Raw genomic sequence first — 17,268 nt, 5'->3', positions numbered from 1 at the left:
GAAGGACTTCCCAGGGGGTGCTAGTGGTAAATGACCTACCTGCCAATGCAGGATACATAAGAGAGGGGGGTTCAACCCCTGGGAACATACCCTGGAGGAGCAAATGGCAACCCACTGCAATATCCCAATGGACAGAGAAACCTGACAAACTATAGTCAATAGGGTCACAGAGTCGGACACCACTAAAGCGACTTAGAAGGCACAAAAATGAAAGTGAAAGTCCTGCAGTTGTGTCCAACTCTTTGTGATCCTGTGGACTATAGACAAGGTAACATTTCATTCTGAAAGTCTATGATTTAGAATTTCCCTGGTGGTCCAGTGGTTAAGACTGCATTCCCAATGCAAGGGGCCTGGGTTGGATCCCTGATCAGGGGATTAGATCCCACATGCTGCAACTTAGACCTGGTACAAGCAAATAAATAAACAAATATTTGAAAAAAAAAAAAACTGTCTGATTTAAACACGTAAAGAATGCTACTAATATATATATACACATATGTGTGTGTGTGTGTGTGCACTCATGCATGCACGTGCACATGCGTGCTAAGTCACTTCAGTCATGTCCGAATCCATGCGACCCTGTGGACTGTAGCCCTCCAGACTCCTCTGTCCATGTGATTCTCCAGGCAAGAATACTGGAGTGGTTGCCATGCCCTCCTCCAGGGAATATTCCTGATTCAAGAATTGGATCCTCATGTCTTACATCTCCTGCACTGGCAGACAGGTTCTTTAGCAACACACACATACACACTTCTTGACATTCAAGAAGAACTTGCCATGTTAACTTTGGAATTCGTATCTATAAATACCATGGTAAATACAATTTCCAAAGATCATATTGTACCACAAAATGAAACTAAAAAAGTACATGTATGCTTGAATCTCAATGGGTATACTATATATGCAATGGAGTAACATATGAGCTAATGAATAAAAAGCTCACTGAGTGTGAGCATGGGGTGGAAGTTTAAATTCAAAGTCACACCTCTTGTAGTGTCCAGGACTCAAACTCTTGCCTGAGCAAAACTTGACAAATTACTACGTGACATGTTTGAATGGACTGTATAAACATCACCTACGATTGAATAAGATGCTGACCATTAAATCAAAAAATATCAAGGATTTTCTATTCAGACACACAAATTTGGTCAAGTTTGCTTGAATAATTCCTGTGTCCTCATTTTATGGCTTCCTTGGTGGCTCAGATGGTAAAGAACCTGCCTGCAATGCAGGAGACCTGGCTTCGATCCCTGGGTTGGGAAATCCCCTTGAGGAGGGCATGGCAACCCACTCCAATATTCTTGCCTGCTGCTGCTGCTGCTGCTGCTGCTACTGCTAAGTCGCTTCAGTCGTGTCCGACTCTATGTGACCCCATAGGCAGCAGCCCACCAGGCTCCCCCATCCCTGGGATTCTCTAGGCAAGAACACTGGAGTGGGTTGCCATTTCCGTCTCCAATGCATGAAAGTGAAAAGTGAAGGTCAAGTCGCTCAGTCGTGTCTAACTCTTAGCGACCTCATGGACTGCAGCCTATCAGGCTTCTCCATCCATGGGATTTTCCAGGCAAGAGTATTGGAGTGGGGTGCCACTGTCTTCTCTGAATATTCTTGCCTAGAGAATCCCAATGGATAGAGGAGACTGATTTCTACAGTCCATGGGGTTGTAAAGAGTTGGACATGACTAAGCAACTGAGCACAGAACAGCCTTACTCCTATTTTAAATCTGTAGTCCATTTGCCCCAGGTCTTTCCTGACTCACCCTGAATGTATAAAATACAGCTAAGTTAACATCCTGCTATTTCCTGAATTCCATCTTAATTTTCTCCAAATATTATTAAGCCTATTTCTGGCAGTACATTTATTTCACTTGTGTATTTTCCTTTAAATCCATGAACTGATTTTTCTAACTTTCTCTTCAGTGCGGATAAAATATATGCAGTCTGCTCTCAAACTGCATACACTGTCAGTGAAGAGGAACAGTATGTTAAATATAATCCATAAATAAGTCACTAACTCTAATTTTAATCAATAGTTTTAACCTCTTTCTCCTCATAAAGGCACTTAAGAGTGAATAGGAACTTGATTAATTTGTGGTTACCTTACTGTATCCTGAAGACATTAATGATCACGAAAATGCCAAAAATTATGAGAAAAGGGTGAATAAAAACAAACAAAAAAGTTCTATATCTGAGAACTAGCTAATCAAAAGTTGAATATAGCATACTGACTGTACACTATTTGGAAACATAAACCATTTGAAAATCATGTCAAAAATGTTTTAGAGTAAACTTATCTCATGGAACTGAAGTATATTTATAAAAGAAAATTCTTTTAAAAATTACTGTTAAATACTGAGAAAAATTATCTAAGAAAAATAAGAATTAGACATAATTTTAGAGCTATTAGCTATTGTTTTCGAAAGCAAAAACTATTATATTTATTGTGTACATGTATGCTCAGGCACATGTACAATTTTTCAATCCTATACATGTACTATCTTTTCAATCCTATAGACTGTAGCCCACCAAACTCCTCTGTCCATGGGATTCTACAAGCAGGAATGTTAGAGTGGGCTGTCATTTTCTCCTCCAAGGAACATTCCTGACCCAGAGATTGAACCTGCCTCTCTTGCATCTCTTGCATTGGCAGAGGGATTCTTTACTATTGTGCCACCTGGGAAGCCCATTATATTTGTTAGCTCTGATATCTGGGAAAAGACAATTGACAAAGTCATTTTTTTTTTAAATGGGAAAGAATTTGATGTCCAAAGTTTTAGGCTAGGTCAGCTTATATTTGATAACTAGGAAAGTATTTTAGTAAGTTTGGCTGCTTTAACAAATACTATAGATTGGGTAACTTAAATAACAGATATTTATTTCTCACAGTTCTGGGGGCTGGAAGTCCAAGATCAGGATGCCAGCACTTGCTTGCTGTATTCTCACACTGTAGAGAGAGATAGTGAGTCTAGCTCTCTGGTCTTTTTGAAGGACACTAATCCCATTATGGGAGCTCTAATGGCATGACCTAGTTACTTCCCAAAGGCCCCCTCCTAATACCTTCATATTAGGGCTTCAACATATAAATTAGGGGGAATGCAAACATTCAGTCCAGAGCAAAAGGTAATAGAAGTTAAATAGCCATTGTACACAATGTGTAAATCACTTCAGACTCACTGGATAAAAAGTGAATCACAAACAACATTGCATTTGAACCATGGCTAACTTTAAAGATGTCTCACCTGGTAAATTACCAGAATCACCCATGAAGATTTGATATTATTAAATTATTTAAAAAGATCTTTTTTTCAGAACAAAACTTTTAAAATATAACATAAAAGTTGAAAACAAAAGGAACAACTGAAACGGTTTTTGTTGGTTCATATGGCATTCCTTCACTCTTCTTGGACATTCAGCCTAAAACCTAAATTTTTATTCTTACTCATATACTTTTATATCTCTTTCCCCTGATTTTTTTTTTCTTTTTTGCCCCTTAACAGTTACCTATAATTCTATGGGTTTTCTACCCTACTTATTGTCTGTCTTCCTTGCTTTTCTGCAAGTTTGAGAAGTCAGGAGTCTTACTACCATATATAACAGTGCCTGCTACATGGTAGGCACTAATAAATATTTGTTAAAAGAATGAATAGAAATGAATATCCACTGATATTAGGATATAAATTCCACATCCAGAAATTACATTTCTTTGTCAACAATGAAGTAACTCAAATAAAAGGTTGACCTCACATTCATGTTTTTTATCTATATGTGCCTCAGGCAAAATACAGTCTGGTTGAATAAGACCATGAAAGCCTTGTAGGAAATCATGTCCTGTTCATTAGAAGAGGAACCCTTTCTCCCCTGTAAAATAAATCAGCTCTACCAGATTTTTTTTTTTTTTCTACAAGTCCCCTCTAACAGTATACTACTACTAAGTCACTTCAGTCGTGTACGACTCTGTGCGACCCCATAGACGGCAGCCCACCAGGCTCCCCGTCCCTGGGATTCTCCAGGCAAGAACACTGGAGTGGGTTGCCATTTCCTTCTCCAATGCATGAAAGTGAAAAGTGAAAGTTAAGTCGTTCAGTCATGTCCGACTCTCTGCGACCCCACGGACTGCAGCCTACCAGGCTCCTCCGTCCATGGAATTTTCCAGGCAAGAGTACTGGAGTGGGGTATAGATGGGCATTAACTGTCTTAATTCCATCCTCTTCAAGCTACAGTTCAAAGTCAGTAATATAAAAGATGACAGAAAGAAGGTGTGGTACATGTATACAATGGAATATTAACTCAATCATTTAAAAAAATGAACTAATGCCATTTGCAGCAACAGGATGGACCTAGAGATTGCCATACTAAGTGAAGTAAGTCAGACAGAGGAAGAAGATATATGCTGATATCCATTATATGCAGAATCTGAAAAGAAATGATAAAATTGAACTTATTTACACAACAGACTCACAGACTTAGAGAATGAACTTATGGTTACCAGGGGGAAAAGATTAGGGATATTTAAAATGGATAACCAACAATGACCTACTTATAGCACAGGGAACTCTGCACAATAGTACATGGCAGCCTGAATGGGAAGGAAATTTGGGGAAGAATGGACATATGTATAATATATGGCTGAGTCCTTCTGCTGTCCACTTGAAACTATCAAAAAATTATTAATTGGCTATACTCCAATATAAAATAAATATTATATAAAATCCCAAATATGTATGGGTATTACATGTTTAAATTAATGAAAATTAAAAAAAAAAAAAAAAGAATAATGGAACCAGAGATGGTAGCTAACTGGTGCCTCTGAGCTGAATCAAACACATAGAGGATTGTTATAGTAATATTGTTGTTATTATTTGGTAGTTAGTTTTTTGGTTTGTAGGGTGTTATCCTTCACAATTAGCTTATACAGTATGTTGGCCGGCATGGTATATTTTTAAATGTGATTATGGACTAACATTAAAAATTGTGAGATAATTGAATCATGGATTTCTTGCTTCTTGTGAAAAATGAAAGCTCTGACACAACTGGTTAACATTCCTTATGGCAAAAATTAGTGGAACTGAGAGGTGTTCTACCTCAAGTGCTCCATTAGCTCTCTCCAGTTTTATCACACTTCCTGCCATTCTCAAGTCTAGGTATTAAAGCCTAGACTCAGTTGCTACTTACTAATATGTTGTGCTACTGCATTATTATACCTGTTATTCATAACTTGCCTTTCTCTATTAAATAAGTACTTGAGTCTGTGAATCTGTTCATCATTAATGAACGAGCTCTATGGATGGAAGGACATATGAATTAGTTATCTGTTGCTGTGTAACAAGTTAACCCCAAAACTTAGGATCTTAAAACAGTAAATGTTTATTTTTTCACATGGTTTCTATGGATCCAGAATCTGGGAGCCACTGGAGGAGGCTGGTAGGCTGCAGTCCATGGGGTCGCTAGAGTCGGACACGACTGAGCGACTTCACTTTTCACTTTCATGCATTGGAGGAGGAAATGGCAACCCACTCCAGTGTTCTTGCCTGGAGAATCCCAGGGACGGGGGAGCCTGGTGGGCTGCCGTCTATAGGGTCGCATAGAGTTGGACACGACTGAAGCGACTTAGCAGCAGCAGCAGCATGTGAGTGGCTGGTGCTGGTTTGGACTCTCTCCTGAGGTTGCTGTAATATATTGGCTTTGGATATAGTCAGCTGAAATCTTGACTGTGCTGAGAGCTTCAAGAAGACTCCCCCATATGGCTGTTGGCTAGAGGTCTCAGTTCCTTGCTATATGAACTTCCCCAGAGGGCTGCTTGTGGAGCCTCACAACATGTCCCTGGCTTTGCCCAGAGTTAGTGACCCACGAGATAGAGGGCAAGAAGGAAGGCTCATAATTTTTACGATCTCATCTCCAAAGTCACACACCATCACATCAGCCTTATTTTATTCATTAGACGTGAGCAACTAAGTCCAGCCCACACTCAAGGGGAGAGAAGTTGAATTCTACCTCTTGAAAGAAGTATCAACGTCTTTGGGAGACTTAGATGTAGCAATTTTGGTCTTTGGGTCTTGCACTTGGTTGACTCATCAAACAATTCCTTTATTTTAATCTAATGTCCTACTACTTTACTTGATTTAATATTTCAAAGCTCTTTTCAGTTTATTTTGTATATACCATTCCAAGTAAAATTGGGAACCCCGAAGACTTACAAGATATAATATTTGAGGTTCAAAAAAACTGAGCAATGTGTCCAAAGAGATTATTAACTCAATTTTTAGGAAAACCACTCCTAAATCTTAATGAAACACAAACTTTAAGTTACTTTTCATCTAGGTAGTCTGAGGAGCTGGCATATAACCAGTCACAACATATTAATAATTATTTCTTTGTTCCTGAATGTGCAACTTCAAAAAGAATCACTGTAGGCAAATTTCTTCTTAAACATTTGTAGCTGTAATCATCAGCAATCCCCTGGATAGTGGTAAGATTCTTTTTTTTTTTCTTTTAACTTTTTTTATTGTCTTTTTTACATGACTATACTATTCAGTCTCAGCAGGAAGCAGGTCATCACCCTTTATACCAGCCCCAAACAAAAAGAGTATAGAGGCTCTGAATGAAGAAAGGGGAATCTCAACAGAAGGGCAAATTCAAAGACAAGATAGGGAACTTCGGAGAGTAGACATTGCTCATCTGCTTCTCTATGGTGATGTCCTTTAAGCCCTCAAACTGATGATATATTTTGATATATCTAGTTGATGCACTGACAATATAGATATTAATAGGTTTTATTTTAATTCATTTTTTATCTTCCAGGGTTAATCAAATTATGGTGACAGGGAGAGGTACACATATATAACTATCCACTTGTTAAAAGAAAAAAATGTTAATTTACTCAAGGTTGGTTCCCATATGGCACTGATGTCATGTAAGATGCACACCACTGACCCAATATATACATAATGATTTCATCCAAGTTTTTTCTTTACTTTACAGCAGAAAACAAAATTGGTGTTTTTATTGTTAAAATGGACTACTGTGCCATTTCTTGAGATTTTGTTCATAGCAATGAGTTCTGTAAGTTTAGTATTCATTTCCTACTCATAGCAAGGTTGGTAGCAATCATGTTAGCAGAAATAAATTTTTATAAAGCCTACATTTTTCTATAAGGCAATGATTTTTATAGTACATAAATTATGTGATATGTATATACATTCACTGAAAGTCATCCCTTGAAATGTTATGACATATTTGTAACATGCTTCCTCTACTTATCAGGTTCCGTGGCTACAGTATTTGCCAGTGGCTTGATTTCATGAAGTTTATTGGAACTCAGTTTTTGAAAACATAGTATGAATGTTGTTTTGGGAATTGTTGCAGTTTATCAAACCATTTTAAGAATTTAGACTCTGCTGTTTTTATTCAGGTGATTTAAACTATGTACAAATACACAAAAATCATTTTTTTCTTCTTAATTTGGTAAAGTCAAGTAATACAAACTAATCTCACTTTCTTATTGCTTTATGAGACAATTTTAAATAAATTTCTACTCTAACCACTTGTCAGGTATAATCCTTGTGCATTTGTGTATGTATAAAGCATTTTTGTGAAAGAATTTAAATCATTAGTCAATGATACTGTGGACTTGTTTTTTCAATTATCTGTGTATATCAAGCTATCCTTTATAAGCAGAGATAAGATTTTTCTTTATTTTGACAAATACCCACTGCCATTGCACTTTAGAATATTATAGTAGAACATGGAAAATAATAGTTAAAATAATATCAATAATAATAAGCCAAGAATCAATAACAGTGAAGTTAGTATTGCTAACAGTCCCTGACCTGGATAATCTTATAAGTTTGTTTGATAAGGTTAAGAAAAAAAGAAAAGAAAAACTCTCTTAGAGATGTGCAACTTGAATGTGCTTCTAGTGTTAATGGAGCAGTAACTTTTTTAAGCTTTTAATAGGTCATAATTAATCAAACCCAATCAATACAAGCATCCGAGATATAGAACCATTGTACTTACCCATGATGGTTAGGGCTGTAGCTTTTGTTAATTCTTCTTTCATTGTCTCTATTACTTCTAAATTACTGCCATCCAGGTTGCATCTATTTATGGTTCCATTTCCTGAACTGATCCAATAAAGTTTGTTTTCCACATAGTCTATTGATAGACCTGTAATTAAATGATACAACTTAACCGTAACGGTAGCCACTTAAACTGTAATATTCACCTAGCATTGGATTTGGGGGAAAGAATAAGTTGCAAGCTCAGATTTTTGTTTTTAAAGATATGATCTGGCTAACAGGGAGATTCAATACTGTTTTAACTATTAGTCAAAAAATATACTTTTATAACACAATGGTTATCTCTGATTATCACAATAATCTTGCAACTTTAAGATTGCTTCATTTTACAGATAAGGAAAACAATACCCAAAATAGTCAAGAAATCTATTTGAGGCCACAGTAGGTAAGTGGACATTCCAGAGATTTTAAGGTTTCTATTTCTAAATTGAGTGTTTTCTTTCTTCATTATACTGCTTTGCCTCAGAAAGCATTACTGTGTAACACTTATTAGGGATACTTATTTTATTAATGAAATTTCTAATTTCCCCTTTACTTTCAGTAAAATCTACCTTAGAAAGTTACAGATTTAAAGTGGTTTTCAGTACTCTTCAAGTAAATCCAAAGATAGAATTTCAACAATTAATAATTTCACTGAAGTGTGGCAATGAATTGAGCTCATTTAGGAGCTGTCATTGAGAAATAAACCATACAGAAAAGAAGTGAACCAAGCCAATGGCTTAAGACCATTGTCCCTGCAGGATGTGTCACTGTAAGTTCACTTTATAGTAGTTTATGAACAATTCCCTACATTATAGGGGTGTTCTTGGTTTTCAAATGTCTCAGGACACGTACATTTTGGTTGCCAAGGATATACATCTAATTAATTATAGGCATCCTCAGTAGGTTCATGATCCACCCACGTTATAAAATGAATGCTGTGGCTTCATGTTGGTGTTCTGTGACTCACAACTATTAATACTTGTGAAAGAAGCATATATGGGCACAAAGCAGGCATACAATAAATAATCTGTTTATGGGACCTCCCTCACAGAATGAAGTGAATAAAAGACACAAAAAAGTCCCTTCTCTATAAAAACAAAACAAAACAAAAAAACAAAAACCTAAGATAAAAAAGGAAAAAAAGAGGAAAGGAAGAAAAGGTAAGAAAAAAGGGAAGATGGAAGAAAGAAGGAAAACAAACAGAGAATCACTGAGTTCAATTGCACGGAAAAAGTGATAACATAGCTTAATACTCTCAACTACAGTTAGTGAGCGGACCAGTTTTAATCAAGTAGCAACAATAAAACAAGTCTATATAATATCCAAGCTATTTACTGACTTATTGGTATGTTTTCTTGATGAAAGTCTGGAAAGTTTACCAGGAAATCACAAGGTATAGAATTAGACACTGAAGGGATAAAATTTTCAAAAAGAATTTTTATAAATACTGTGGGTCATTAGCTTTCATTACTATCACAAAATAATCAAAAGCTACATAGTCATATTCTATGAGATAATATTTTCACGGTGAAAGTCATTCATCATTCTTTTTTTTTCTTTTTAATGAAAGTTTGGTTATCCTGTATGTAGTTCCTAAGCCACCACCATATATCTTTTCTAGTATAAATAAATTCTGGTTTAGACACCTTAATGTTATAAGTGGTCTATTTTACCTTCTACTTAGTTGACCATCTAAAGCATATAATTCCATCTTTAATTCAGCTGAAGCATATCTTTACTATAGATTTATGGTTCAAATATAACCCCAAAGTTTCTGTTGCTGAATTTTCAACAGGAATCAAATTAACAAATTCTCTTTAAGGCAGGGTATCTATCACCCTAGATATTCTAAATTTTATTTCTCAATCAAGTTAAATCATCAGAGAATTATTTGCATTTTTTAGATTGTTAAGGCTTTGTCTCTCTCTCTGAATTTCTTCTGAATTGGACTTTAGCATTTGCTCTTGGTATAAATGAAAGGTGCCATAAGAAGTAGCCATAGGAAACCCACTGTTATACTTCACAGGATATAGTGTCCGAAATAATACATCACACTGTGACCTCTTTATATAAGGACCCGTGGGAGGAATTTCTCTCAGGGCTCAGTGCCAGGAAAAGCTTTATGTGGAAAATATAAAAATTGTAACTGATCATATTTCTGTCTTTGCTTTGGCTGCAAAGAAACCGAAGAGTCAGATTTGTGACCCATCTCCAGCACTTGTAAAGCAATTGCATTTATACCACAAACTTGCCTCCTGGCTTCAACAGAGAGTTCTAATTACCCTACACCTTGATTTTTAAAATTAATATTTCTGTCTTTTTCATCTTAGGGAATGTTTTTAAGTGTCCTCAACCCTTATCAGAAAAACATCTACTTTTGCTTTATTAACTACGCTAAAGCCTTTGACTGTGTGGATCACAACAAAATGTGGAAAATTTTTAAAGAGATGGGAATACCAGACACCTGACCTGCCTCCTGAGATATCTGTATGCAGGTCAGGAAGCAACAGTTAGAAATGGACATGTAATAATAGACTGGTTCCAAACAGCAAAAGGAGTATGTCAAGGCTGTATATTGTCACCCTGCTTATTTAACTTATATGCAGAGTACATCATGCGAAATGCCAGGCTGGATAAAGCACAAGCTGGAATCAAGATTATTGGGAGAAATATAAGTAACCACAGATATGCAGATGACACCTCCTTTATGGAAGAAAGCAAAGAAGAGCTAAAGAGCCTCTTGATGAAAGTGAAAGGAGAGTGAAAAAGTTGGCTTAAAGCTCAACATCCAGAAAACGAAGATCATGGCATCTGGTCCCTTCACTTCACGGCAAATAGATGGGGAAACACTGGAAACAGTGAGACTTTATTCTGGGGGCTCCAAAATCACTACAGATGGTGACTGCAGTCATGAAATTAAAAGACACTTGCTCCTTGGAAGAAAAGCTATGACCAACCTAGATAGCATATTAAAAGGCAGAGACATTACTTTACCAACAAAGGTCCATCTAGTCAGTTATGGTTTTTCCAGTAGTCATGTATGGATGTAAGAGTTGGACTATAAAGAAAGCTGAGCACCAAAGAATTGATGCTTTTGAACTGTGGTGTTGGAGAAGACTCTTGAGAATCCCTTGGACTGCAAGGAGATCCAACCTGTCCATCCTAAAGGAAATCAGTCCTGAGTATTCATTGGAAGGACTGATGCTGAAGCTGAAACTTCAATACTTTGGCCACCTGATGAGAGGAACAGACTCATTTGAAAAGACCCTGATGCTGGGAAAGTTTGAAGGATGGAGAAGGGGATGACAGAGGATTAGATGATTGGATTATATCACCGACACGATGGACATGAGTTTGAGTAAGCTCCGTGAGTTGGTAATGGACAGGAAAGCCTGGCGAGCTGCAATCCATGGGGTCGCAGAGTCGGAAACGACTGAGTGAGTGACTGAACTGAACTGAACAACCCCTTTTTGGAAAGAGAGGGTACATACTGAATATGCTCAACTCCACACTAACCCACAATATCAGAACTTTCTCAACTAGCTAAAATTCTGCAGTTTCTAGACTCAAACTTAGGTTTTGTAAAGCAGTGACACAGAGCAAGGAAATTGCAGATTTTGGGCCATAGTTCCCCAGTTTCTACTACTCTACATCTTTGTTCCTAGATTGTGAGTGCTGAGGGGAAAGGAACTGTGTGTTCGTGAGCTTTTTGTCTTTAGCACAGAGCATGATGCCTAGAGCAGAGATAAAATTATAAATCTTGAATGAAGGTATGGGTTATTTAATTAACTCCATTTTGAAATAAGTTGTCTTCAAGGAGTTCTGCCTAGTAAAGTTGAATTATCTCCACAACAATTTCCTTTAAATATACTACCTATCTCCATATATTATGAAGGTAGGGATGAAGCACAGTGATTCAATAGAGCTACTTGGTATGGCTTAGATTTTTTAATATCAGTGTTAAAAAAAGTACTTTAGGATTAATAATTTAAGGTTCACAGGGAAAAAAAGGTAAAGTTCCTATTTTAACCTGTATCTGTATTCACTTAGCCACCTACATATACCTTTCTCCTGTCAGATATATTAGTTAATCCCTGAATGCTCTTGAGCATGTTTATTTCCAGATATATACAAGAGAATTTAAATATTTAAAAAATCTTATTATGAATTTAGGAATTGGTTACATATGTTTTCATAGATTAGTATGTTTCGAAGCAACTATTTATAAATCTCATTAATATAAATATTTTTACATACAACTTAAAAATTGTGTTATTATGTTTAGGTCTTAGCAACACTGAAGAATTAATTGGTATCCTTCTATTAGAATAATTTCTGAATCAGATCTCTGTTTCAAAAGATAAATCATTTAGCAGTGAACACAGTGGTTTTGATGCAATTGAAGCTACTTATTGCTTTTAGCATGCTAAGTCAATAGCCATGAGAAAACAGATCAAATGTGAGCACGCCTATAAAAGTGTCCTGGAATGTACACAAATAAATGTAATTATGTCTGTACTGGAAGATTCTCAGTGTGGGTGACTAAGACTAAAAAGTCCTGAAAGGGCTCTAAGGTCTGTCTGAAGAATATGCCATTAGTGCATTACTAATACACTCTGCATTAGAGTCCTTTCTGCCAGATATATTTATTTTTAAAATTATCTGGATCTGTTTATCAAATAGATAACCCAGACTCAATAATATAATAGGTATACCATTGGAAGAAAAGTCATCACTTAAATTGAAAAACTTTAATGATAAGGAAAACTTATCTTTTTACTTATCTTTTCTATTACTGAAAGGAGCAGAGATAATCTATCTGCTTTGATTCTAACACTCATTATTTGAAACCAAGATTTCCTTTAATTTATTATTTTGTTTGAACATTTTGATTAAAACCATCTTACTTTTAATTTAGACAATATGACTTGCCAAAATGATGTAATTGCCCTCATAATGGAAACATTCCATACATTGGTAAAAGAAATTACACAATATTAAAATAAATATAATTAACAATATTTTCCACATATCACTAAAAAAATAAACAAATAAGTCCCTTAAATTTTAAGTAGAGACTCAAAATTTAATTTTGTTACAACTAAGACTGAAAAGTTCATTTTTATGTGTCTCATCTCTTTTCTTTTTTATATGACTCAAAATAAAATCAGGATAACACCAACTTAGAATTAAAACAAAAATGCAAATATATAGAAAAATTTTAAAAATTAAGGCTTTCTGTGGATAATAATTATCTATTTTTTCCATCACTTATCAAATTTAATTTCAAGATTTTCATCCCTGGGAGTGCATTATAATTATCTGAAAAGCTATTAAAAATACTGATCCCACCCCCAGAAACTCTAATTTAATTGATTTATGTTGGTCCCAAGCATCAGTATTTTTAAGAAATCTCTCGAGGTAATTTTAGAATATAAAATGTAAGGACATTTTTTTAAACACAGCATAGTTTTGTAATCTTTTAAATCTGAATATTTAAAAGATTTAATGAGGCCTTTTAAATTTTGCTGGAAAGTGTATAATGATGAGATCTTTGGAAACATAGAAATACTAAAGATGTAGATGGGGAAAAAGACATACAGTGGATATTTTAATGTAGATGATTAACTTCAAGGCCTCTAGCCATCCATAATAAATAACACTGAAATCTTCCAAATATTTTCTTTGTAGTGTTATGTTCAGACAGTAGAACACAATCCCTTCAGCTTCTGGAACTGTGAAAGCTGTAAAAAACTGGCTATTGAAAACACATGAATAATGCTGAAATATTATAAAGTTGCATCCCTTACAATACTTGCAGAATAATTATAATGTTCCGGATATTCCAAAATGGAGATATTTTCAGAGTTCACCAAAACAGGAATGATTATTCCTGAGGCAGAGCTTTCTCTGGAACACTGAACTTTTAACTCCAAGGGAGCAAAGTTATTCCATGGAGAAGTAGAATAGGAGTAAGTGCCTACTCACCATTGGGCTATCTCAAGAAATGTTCTCTTCTGAAAACACTTAGGTTTTTACGTTAAAGAATAAACATCCTGAGAAAGTCCAAAGTACTCTTTGTAGTCTATCTCTGGCTTCTTTCTGAAGTAAACACAAATATAAGCTGCTACCCTCTAATTACCTTGTCTGTGAGGTTCTGGGTTGATCTGACAGAAGTCTAGGTAGCCTTTACCTGGCTATACGCTCACTTCACAATTGTTAGGTTGTAGTAATAAGAATAATTCCCTCATAGACTAGTGTCTGACACATAGACATCCTTAACAAATGCTAGGTTTTTGTATTTCCTTTTAAACTAAAATCCTATTTCTAAAATTTACAACCATCTCTCTGGTAATTCCTACAATTGATTATTTTGAGATAATTTGATAATGAGAAATACTCAGATTTCAGACTTAATTTGTAATTCAGTATTTTCTCAATTATACAGGTACATCAAAATTTAAAACTTTGTTCTATAAAAGCCAATAAAAAATATGCTTCAGTCTGGGACAAAATATTTGCAGTCCACATATCCAACAAAAGACTAGTATTCAGAAAACAAATCTCAAAATTCAATAGTTTAAAAAAAAACAAATTAGAAAATGGGAAAAAAAAATGAACAAAATTCTCACAGAAGATATACAAATGACAAATAAGTGCATGGAAAAAATGTTCAGTGTCACAAGAAAATGCAAACTAAAATGACAATGTGTATCACTACAGAGGAATGACTACAATAAAACTAGTGACAGCAGCAAACACTGTTAGGATGCAGGAAAAAAGCTATCACTGACTTATTGCTGGTAGGAATGGAAAATCGTACAGCTACTCTGGAAAACAACTGCAGTTTCTTACGAAATTAAGCATGTTATTACCATGCTGCTGCTACTGCTGCTAAGTCGCTTCAGTCGTGTCCGACTCTATGGGACCCCATAGACGGCAGCCCACCAGGCTCCCCCGTCCCTGGGATTCTCCAGGCAAGAACACTGGAGTGGGCTGCCATTTCCTTCTCCAATGCATGAAAGTGAAAAGTGAAAGTGAAGTCGCTCAGTCGTGTCCGACTCTTCACGACCCCATGGACTGCAGCCCACCAGGCTTCTCCGTCCATGGGATTTTCCAGGCAAGAATACTGGAGTGGGGTGCCATTGCCTTGGTCCCACTAATTGAACTCCTGGAAATTTATCCCAGAGAAATTAAAACAGATATTTACACAAAAACTTGTACATGAATGTTTATAACAGCTTTATTTATAGAAGTCATGAATCCCAGCAGAATCCTATGACCCTCCTGGGCGCAAAAGCCTTTTCCTGTCCCCTTCCCTGAGGGCAGGTTCAAACAGCTGTTATTCAGGGAATGGAGGGAATGTGGAGACAAGGAAGGAACAGTCAAGAAACAATAGTGCAACCATTGGAGCAGGGTCCTGGTCCCCCTCAAGGGATATACATTACATTTTCTTTGAGCTTTTCTGCAGAACTAAAACTTCCACCAAATGAAGATGTCAACTACTTGATGAAGTACTCTTCCAGAGAGGGTCACAGTTAACCATCATCACCTGATACCAGATGATCTCCAGATTGAAGGAATGTGAGCCTGCAGGCACCCTGATCCTTGTCCTCATCAGCAATTCCCCCTTCCACTGGAAGATTCCTCACCTCATTCTTCCTCATCCCCCCAGGTTGAAACACATGATTTTAAGGGCATTAGCCTGCTGTAGCCCCCTTTACCTGGCTAAGAAATAAAACTATTCTTTTCTACTTCACACAAAATTCTTATCTCCAAGATTTAATGTGGTGTCCATGTATAGAGGCCACATTTGGTTTCAGTTAAAAATTAGAATCATCTCACTCCCTTCAACAGGAGAATGGTTAATCAAACTGTGCTATGTATATACCATGGCATACTACTCAGCACTACAAAGAAAAATAAAAAATCTATTGATACATGCAACAACTCTCCCAGGGATAAATGCTGAGTGGAAAAAAGGCAATCCAAAAAGTTATATACTGTATGATTTCATTTATGTAACACTTTAAAATGGCAAAATTTTAGAAATGGAAGACAGTGTGATAAGAGAAGGGGGAAGAGAGTACATATGAAATAGGTAATAGAAAAGATTGGTGTGATATTGGAATTATTCACTATCTTATTTTGCCTTTATTTATTTCCCCTACTTTTCCACAGAAATTGATTCAGTTTATTCAGTATTTTGACTCTGGTATTAATATAAGAAACTATATACATGATAAAAGTATATAGATCTGAATACACACATACACACACACACAAATGAATACTAATAGTACATAATCTGATTAAGATTGATAGATTGTATTAAGGTCAATATCTGAGTTGTAATATTTTATTGCCCAATAACTCAGTTGGTACAGAAACCATCTGCAATGCAGGAGACCCTGATTCCATTATTCCTGGGTCAGGAAGATCCAATGGAGAAGGGATAGACCACCCACTCCAGTAGAGTAAAGAAGGGACCGACCACCCACTTGGGCTTCCTTTATGCTCAGCTGTTAAAGAATCCACCTGCAATGCAGAAGACCAGGATTTGATCCCTGGGTTGGGAAGATTCCCTGGAGAAGGGAACAGCTACCCACTCCAGTATTCTGGCTGGGAGAATTCCATGGACTGTATAGTCCATGGGGTCACAAAAAGTCAGACACGAATGAGCAACATTCAGTTTCACTAATATAGTTTTATATAATATTCCAATTGGGGGAAATGAGATGAAGTATATATGGAACCCTTCTGCATTATTTTTACAACTGCATGTGAATCTAAAATTACCTCAATAAATTTTCAATTAAAAAATATTTTTCAGTAAAAAGTTGAACATGTAGGGCAACAGATTATGTCACTCTAAAACTGACCATTTTAAAGATTATCTTGAGTTGAAAATGATGAAGAAACAAGAGACACCAAAAATAAAAGCTTTCCGCCCCCCTTTTCTTTTTTTTTTTTTTTGCTGTGCTTAGTTGCTTCAGTTCAGCTCAGTTCAGTTGCTCAGTCATGTCCACTCTTTGTGACCCCATGAATCACAGCATGCAAGGACTCCCTGTCCATCACCAACTCCCAGAGTTCACTCAAACTCATGAAAATGGAGTTGGTGATGCTATCCAGCCATCTCATCATGCTCTGTTGTCCCCTTCTCCACCTGCCCCCAATCCCTCCCAGCATCAGGGCCTTTTTCCAATGAGTCAACT

At 36.2% G+C, this 17,268-nt stretch overlaps 1 protein-coding gene across 1 annotated transcript in view; it reads right to left on the bottom strand.

Annotated features, from left to right (window-relative positions):
* Positions 1-17,268, bottom strand: part of LOC101908548 (low-density lipoprotein receptor-related protein 1B-like) — a 150,169-nt gene that overhangs the window by 98,896 nt on the left and 34,005 nt on the right. Inside the window, exon 4 of the mRNA XM_059877475.1 lies at positions 8,010-8,159. Coding sequence (XP_059733458.1) covers positions 8,010-8,159 — 150 coding nt within the window. The remainder of the gene's footprint in view (positions 1-8,009; positions 8,160-17,268) is intronic.

The sequence above is a fragment of the Bos taurus genome, chromosome 2, assembly GCF_002263795.3.
Source record: "Bos taurus isolate L1 Dominette 01449 registration number 42190680 breed Hereford chromosome 2, ARS-UCD2.0, whole genome shotgun sequence".
Classification (NCBI taxonomy): Eukaryota; Metazoa; Chordata; class Mammalia; order Artiodactyla; family Bovidae; genus Bos; species Bos taurus.
Note: the sequence above shows the minus strand (reverse complement) of the source record. Positions and strands in the feature narration are given on the sequence as shown.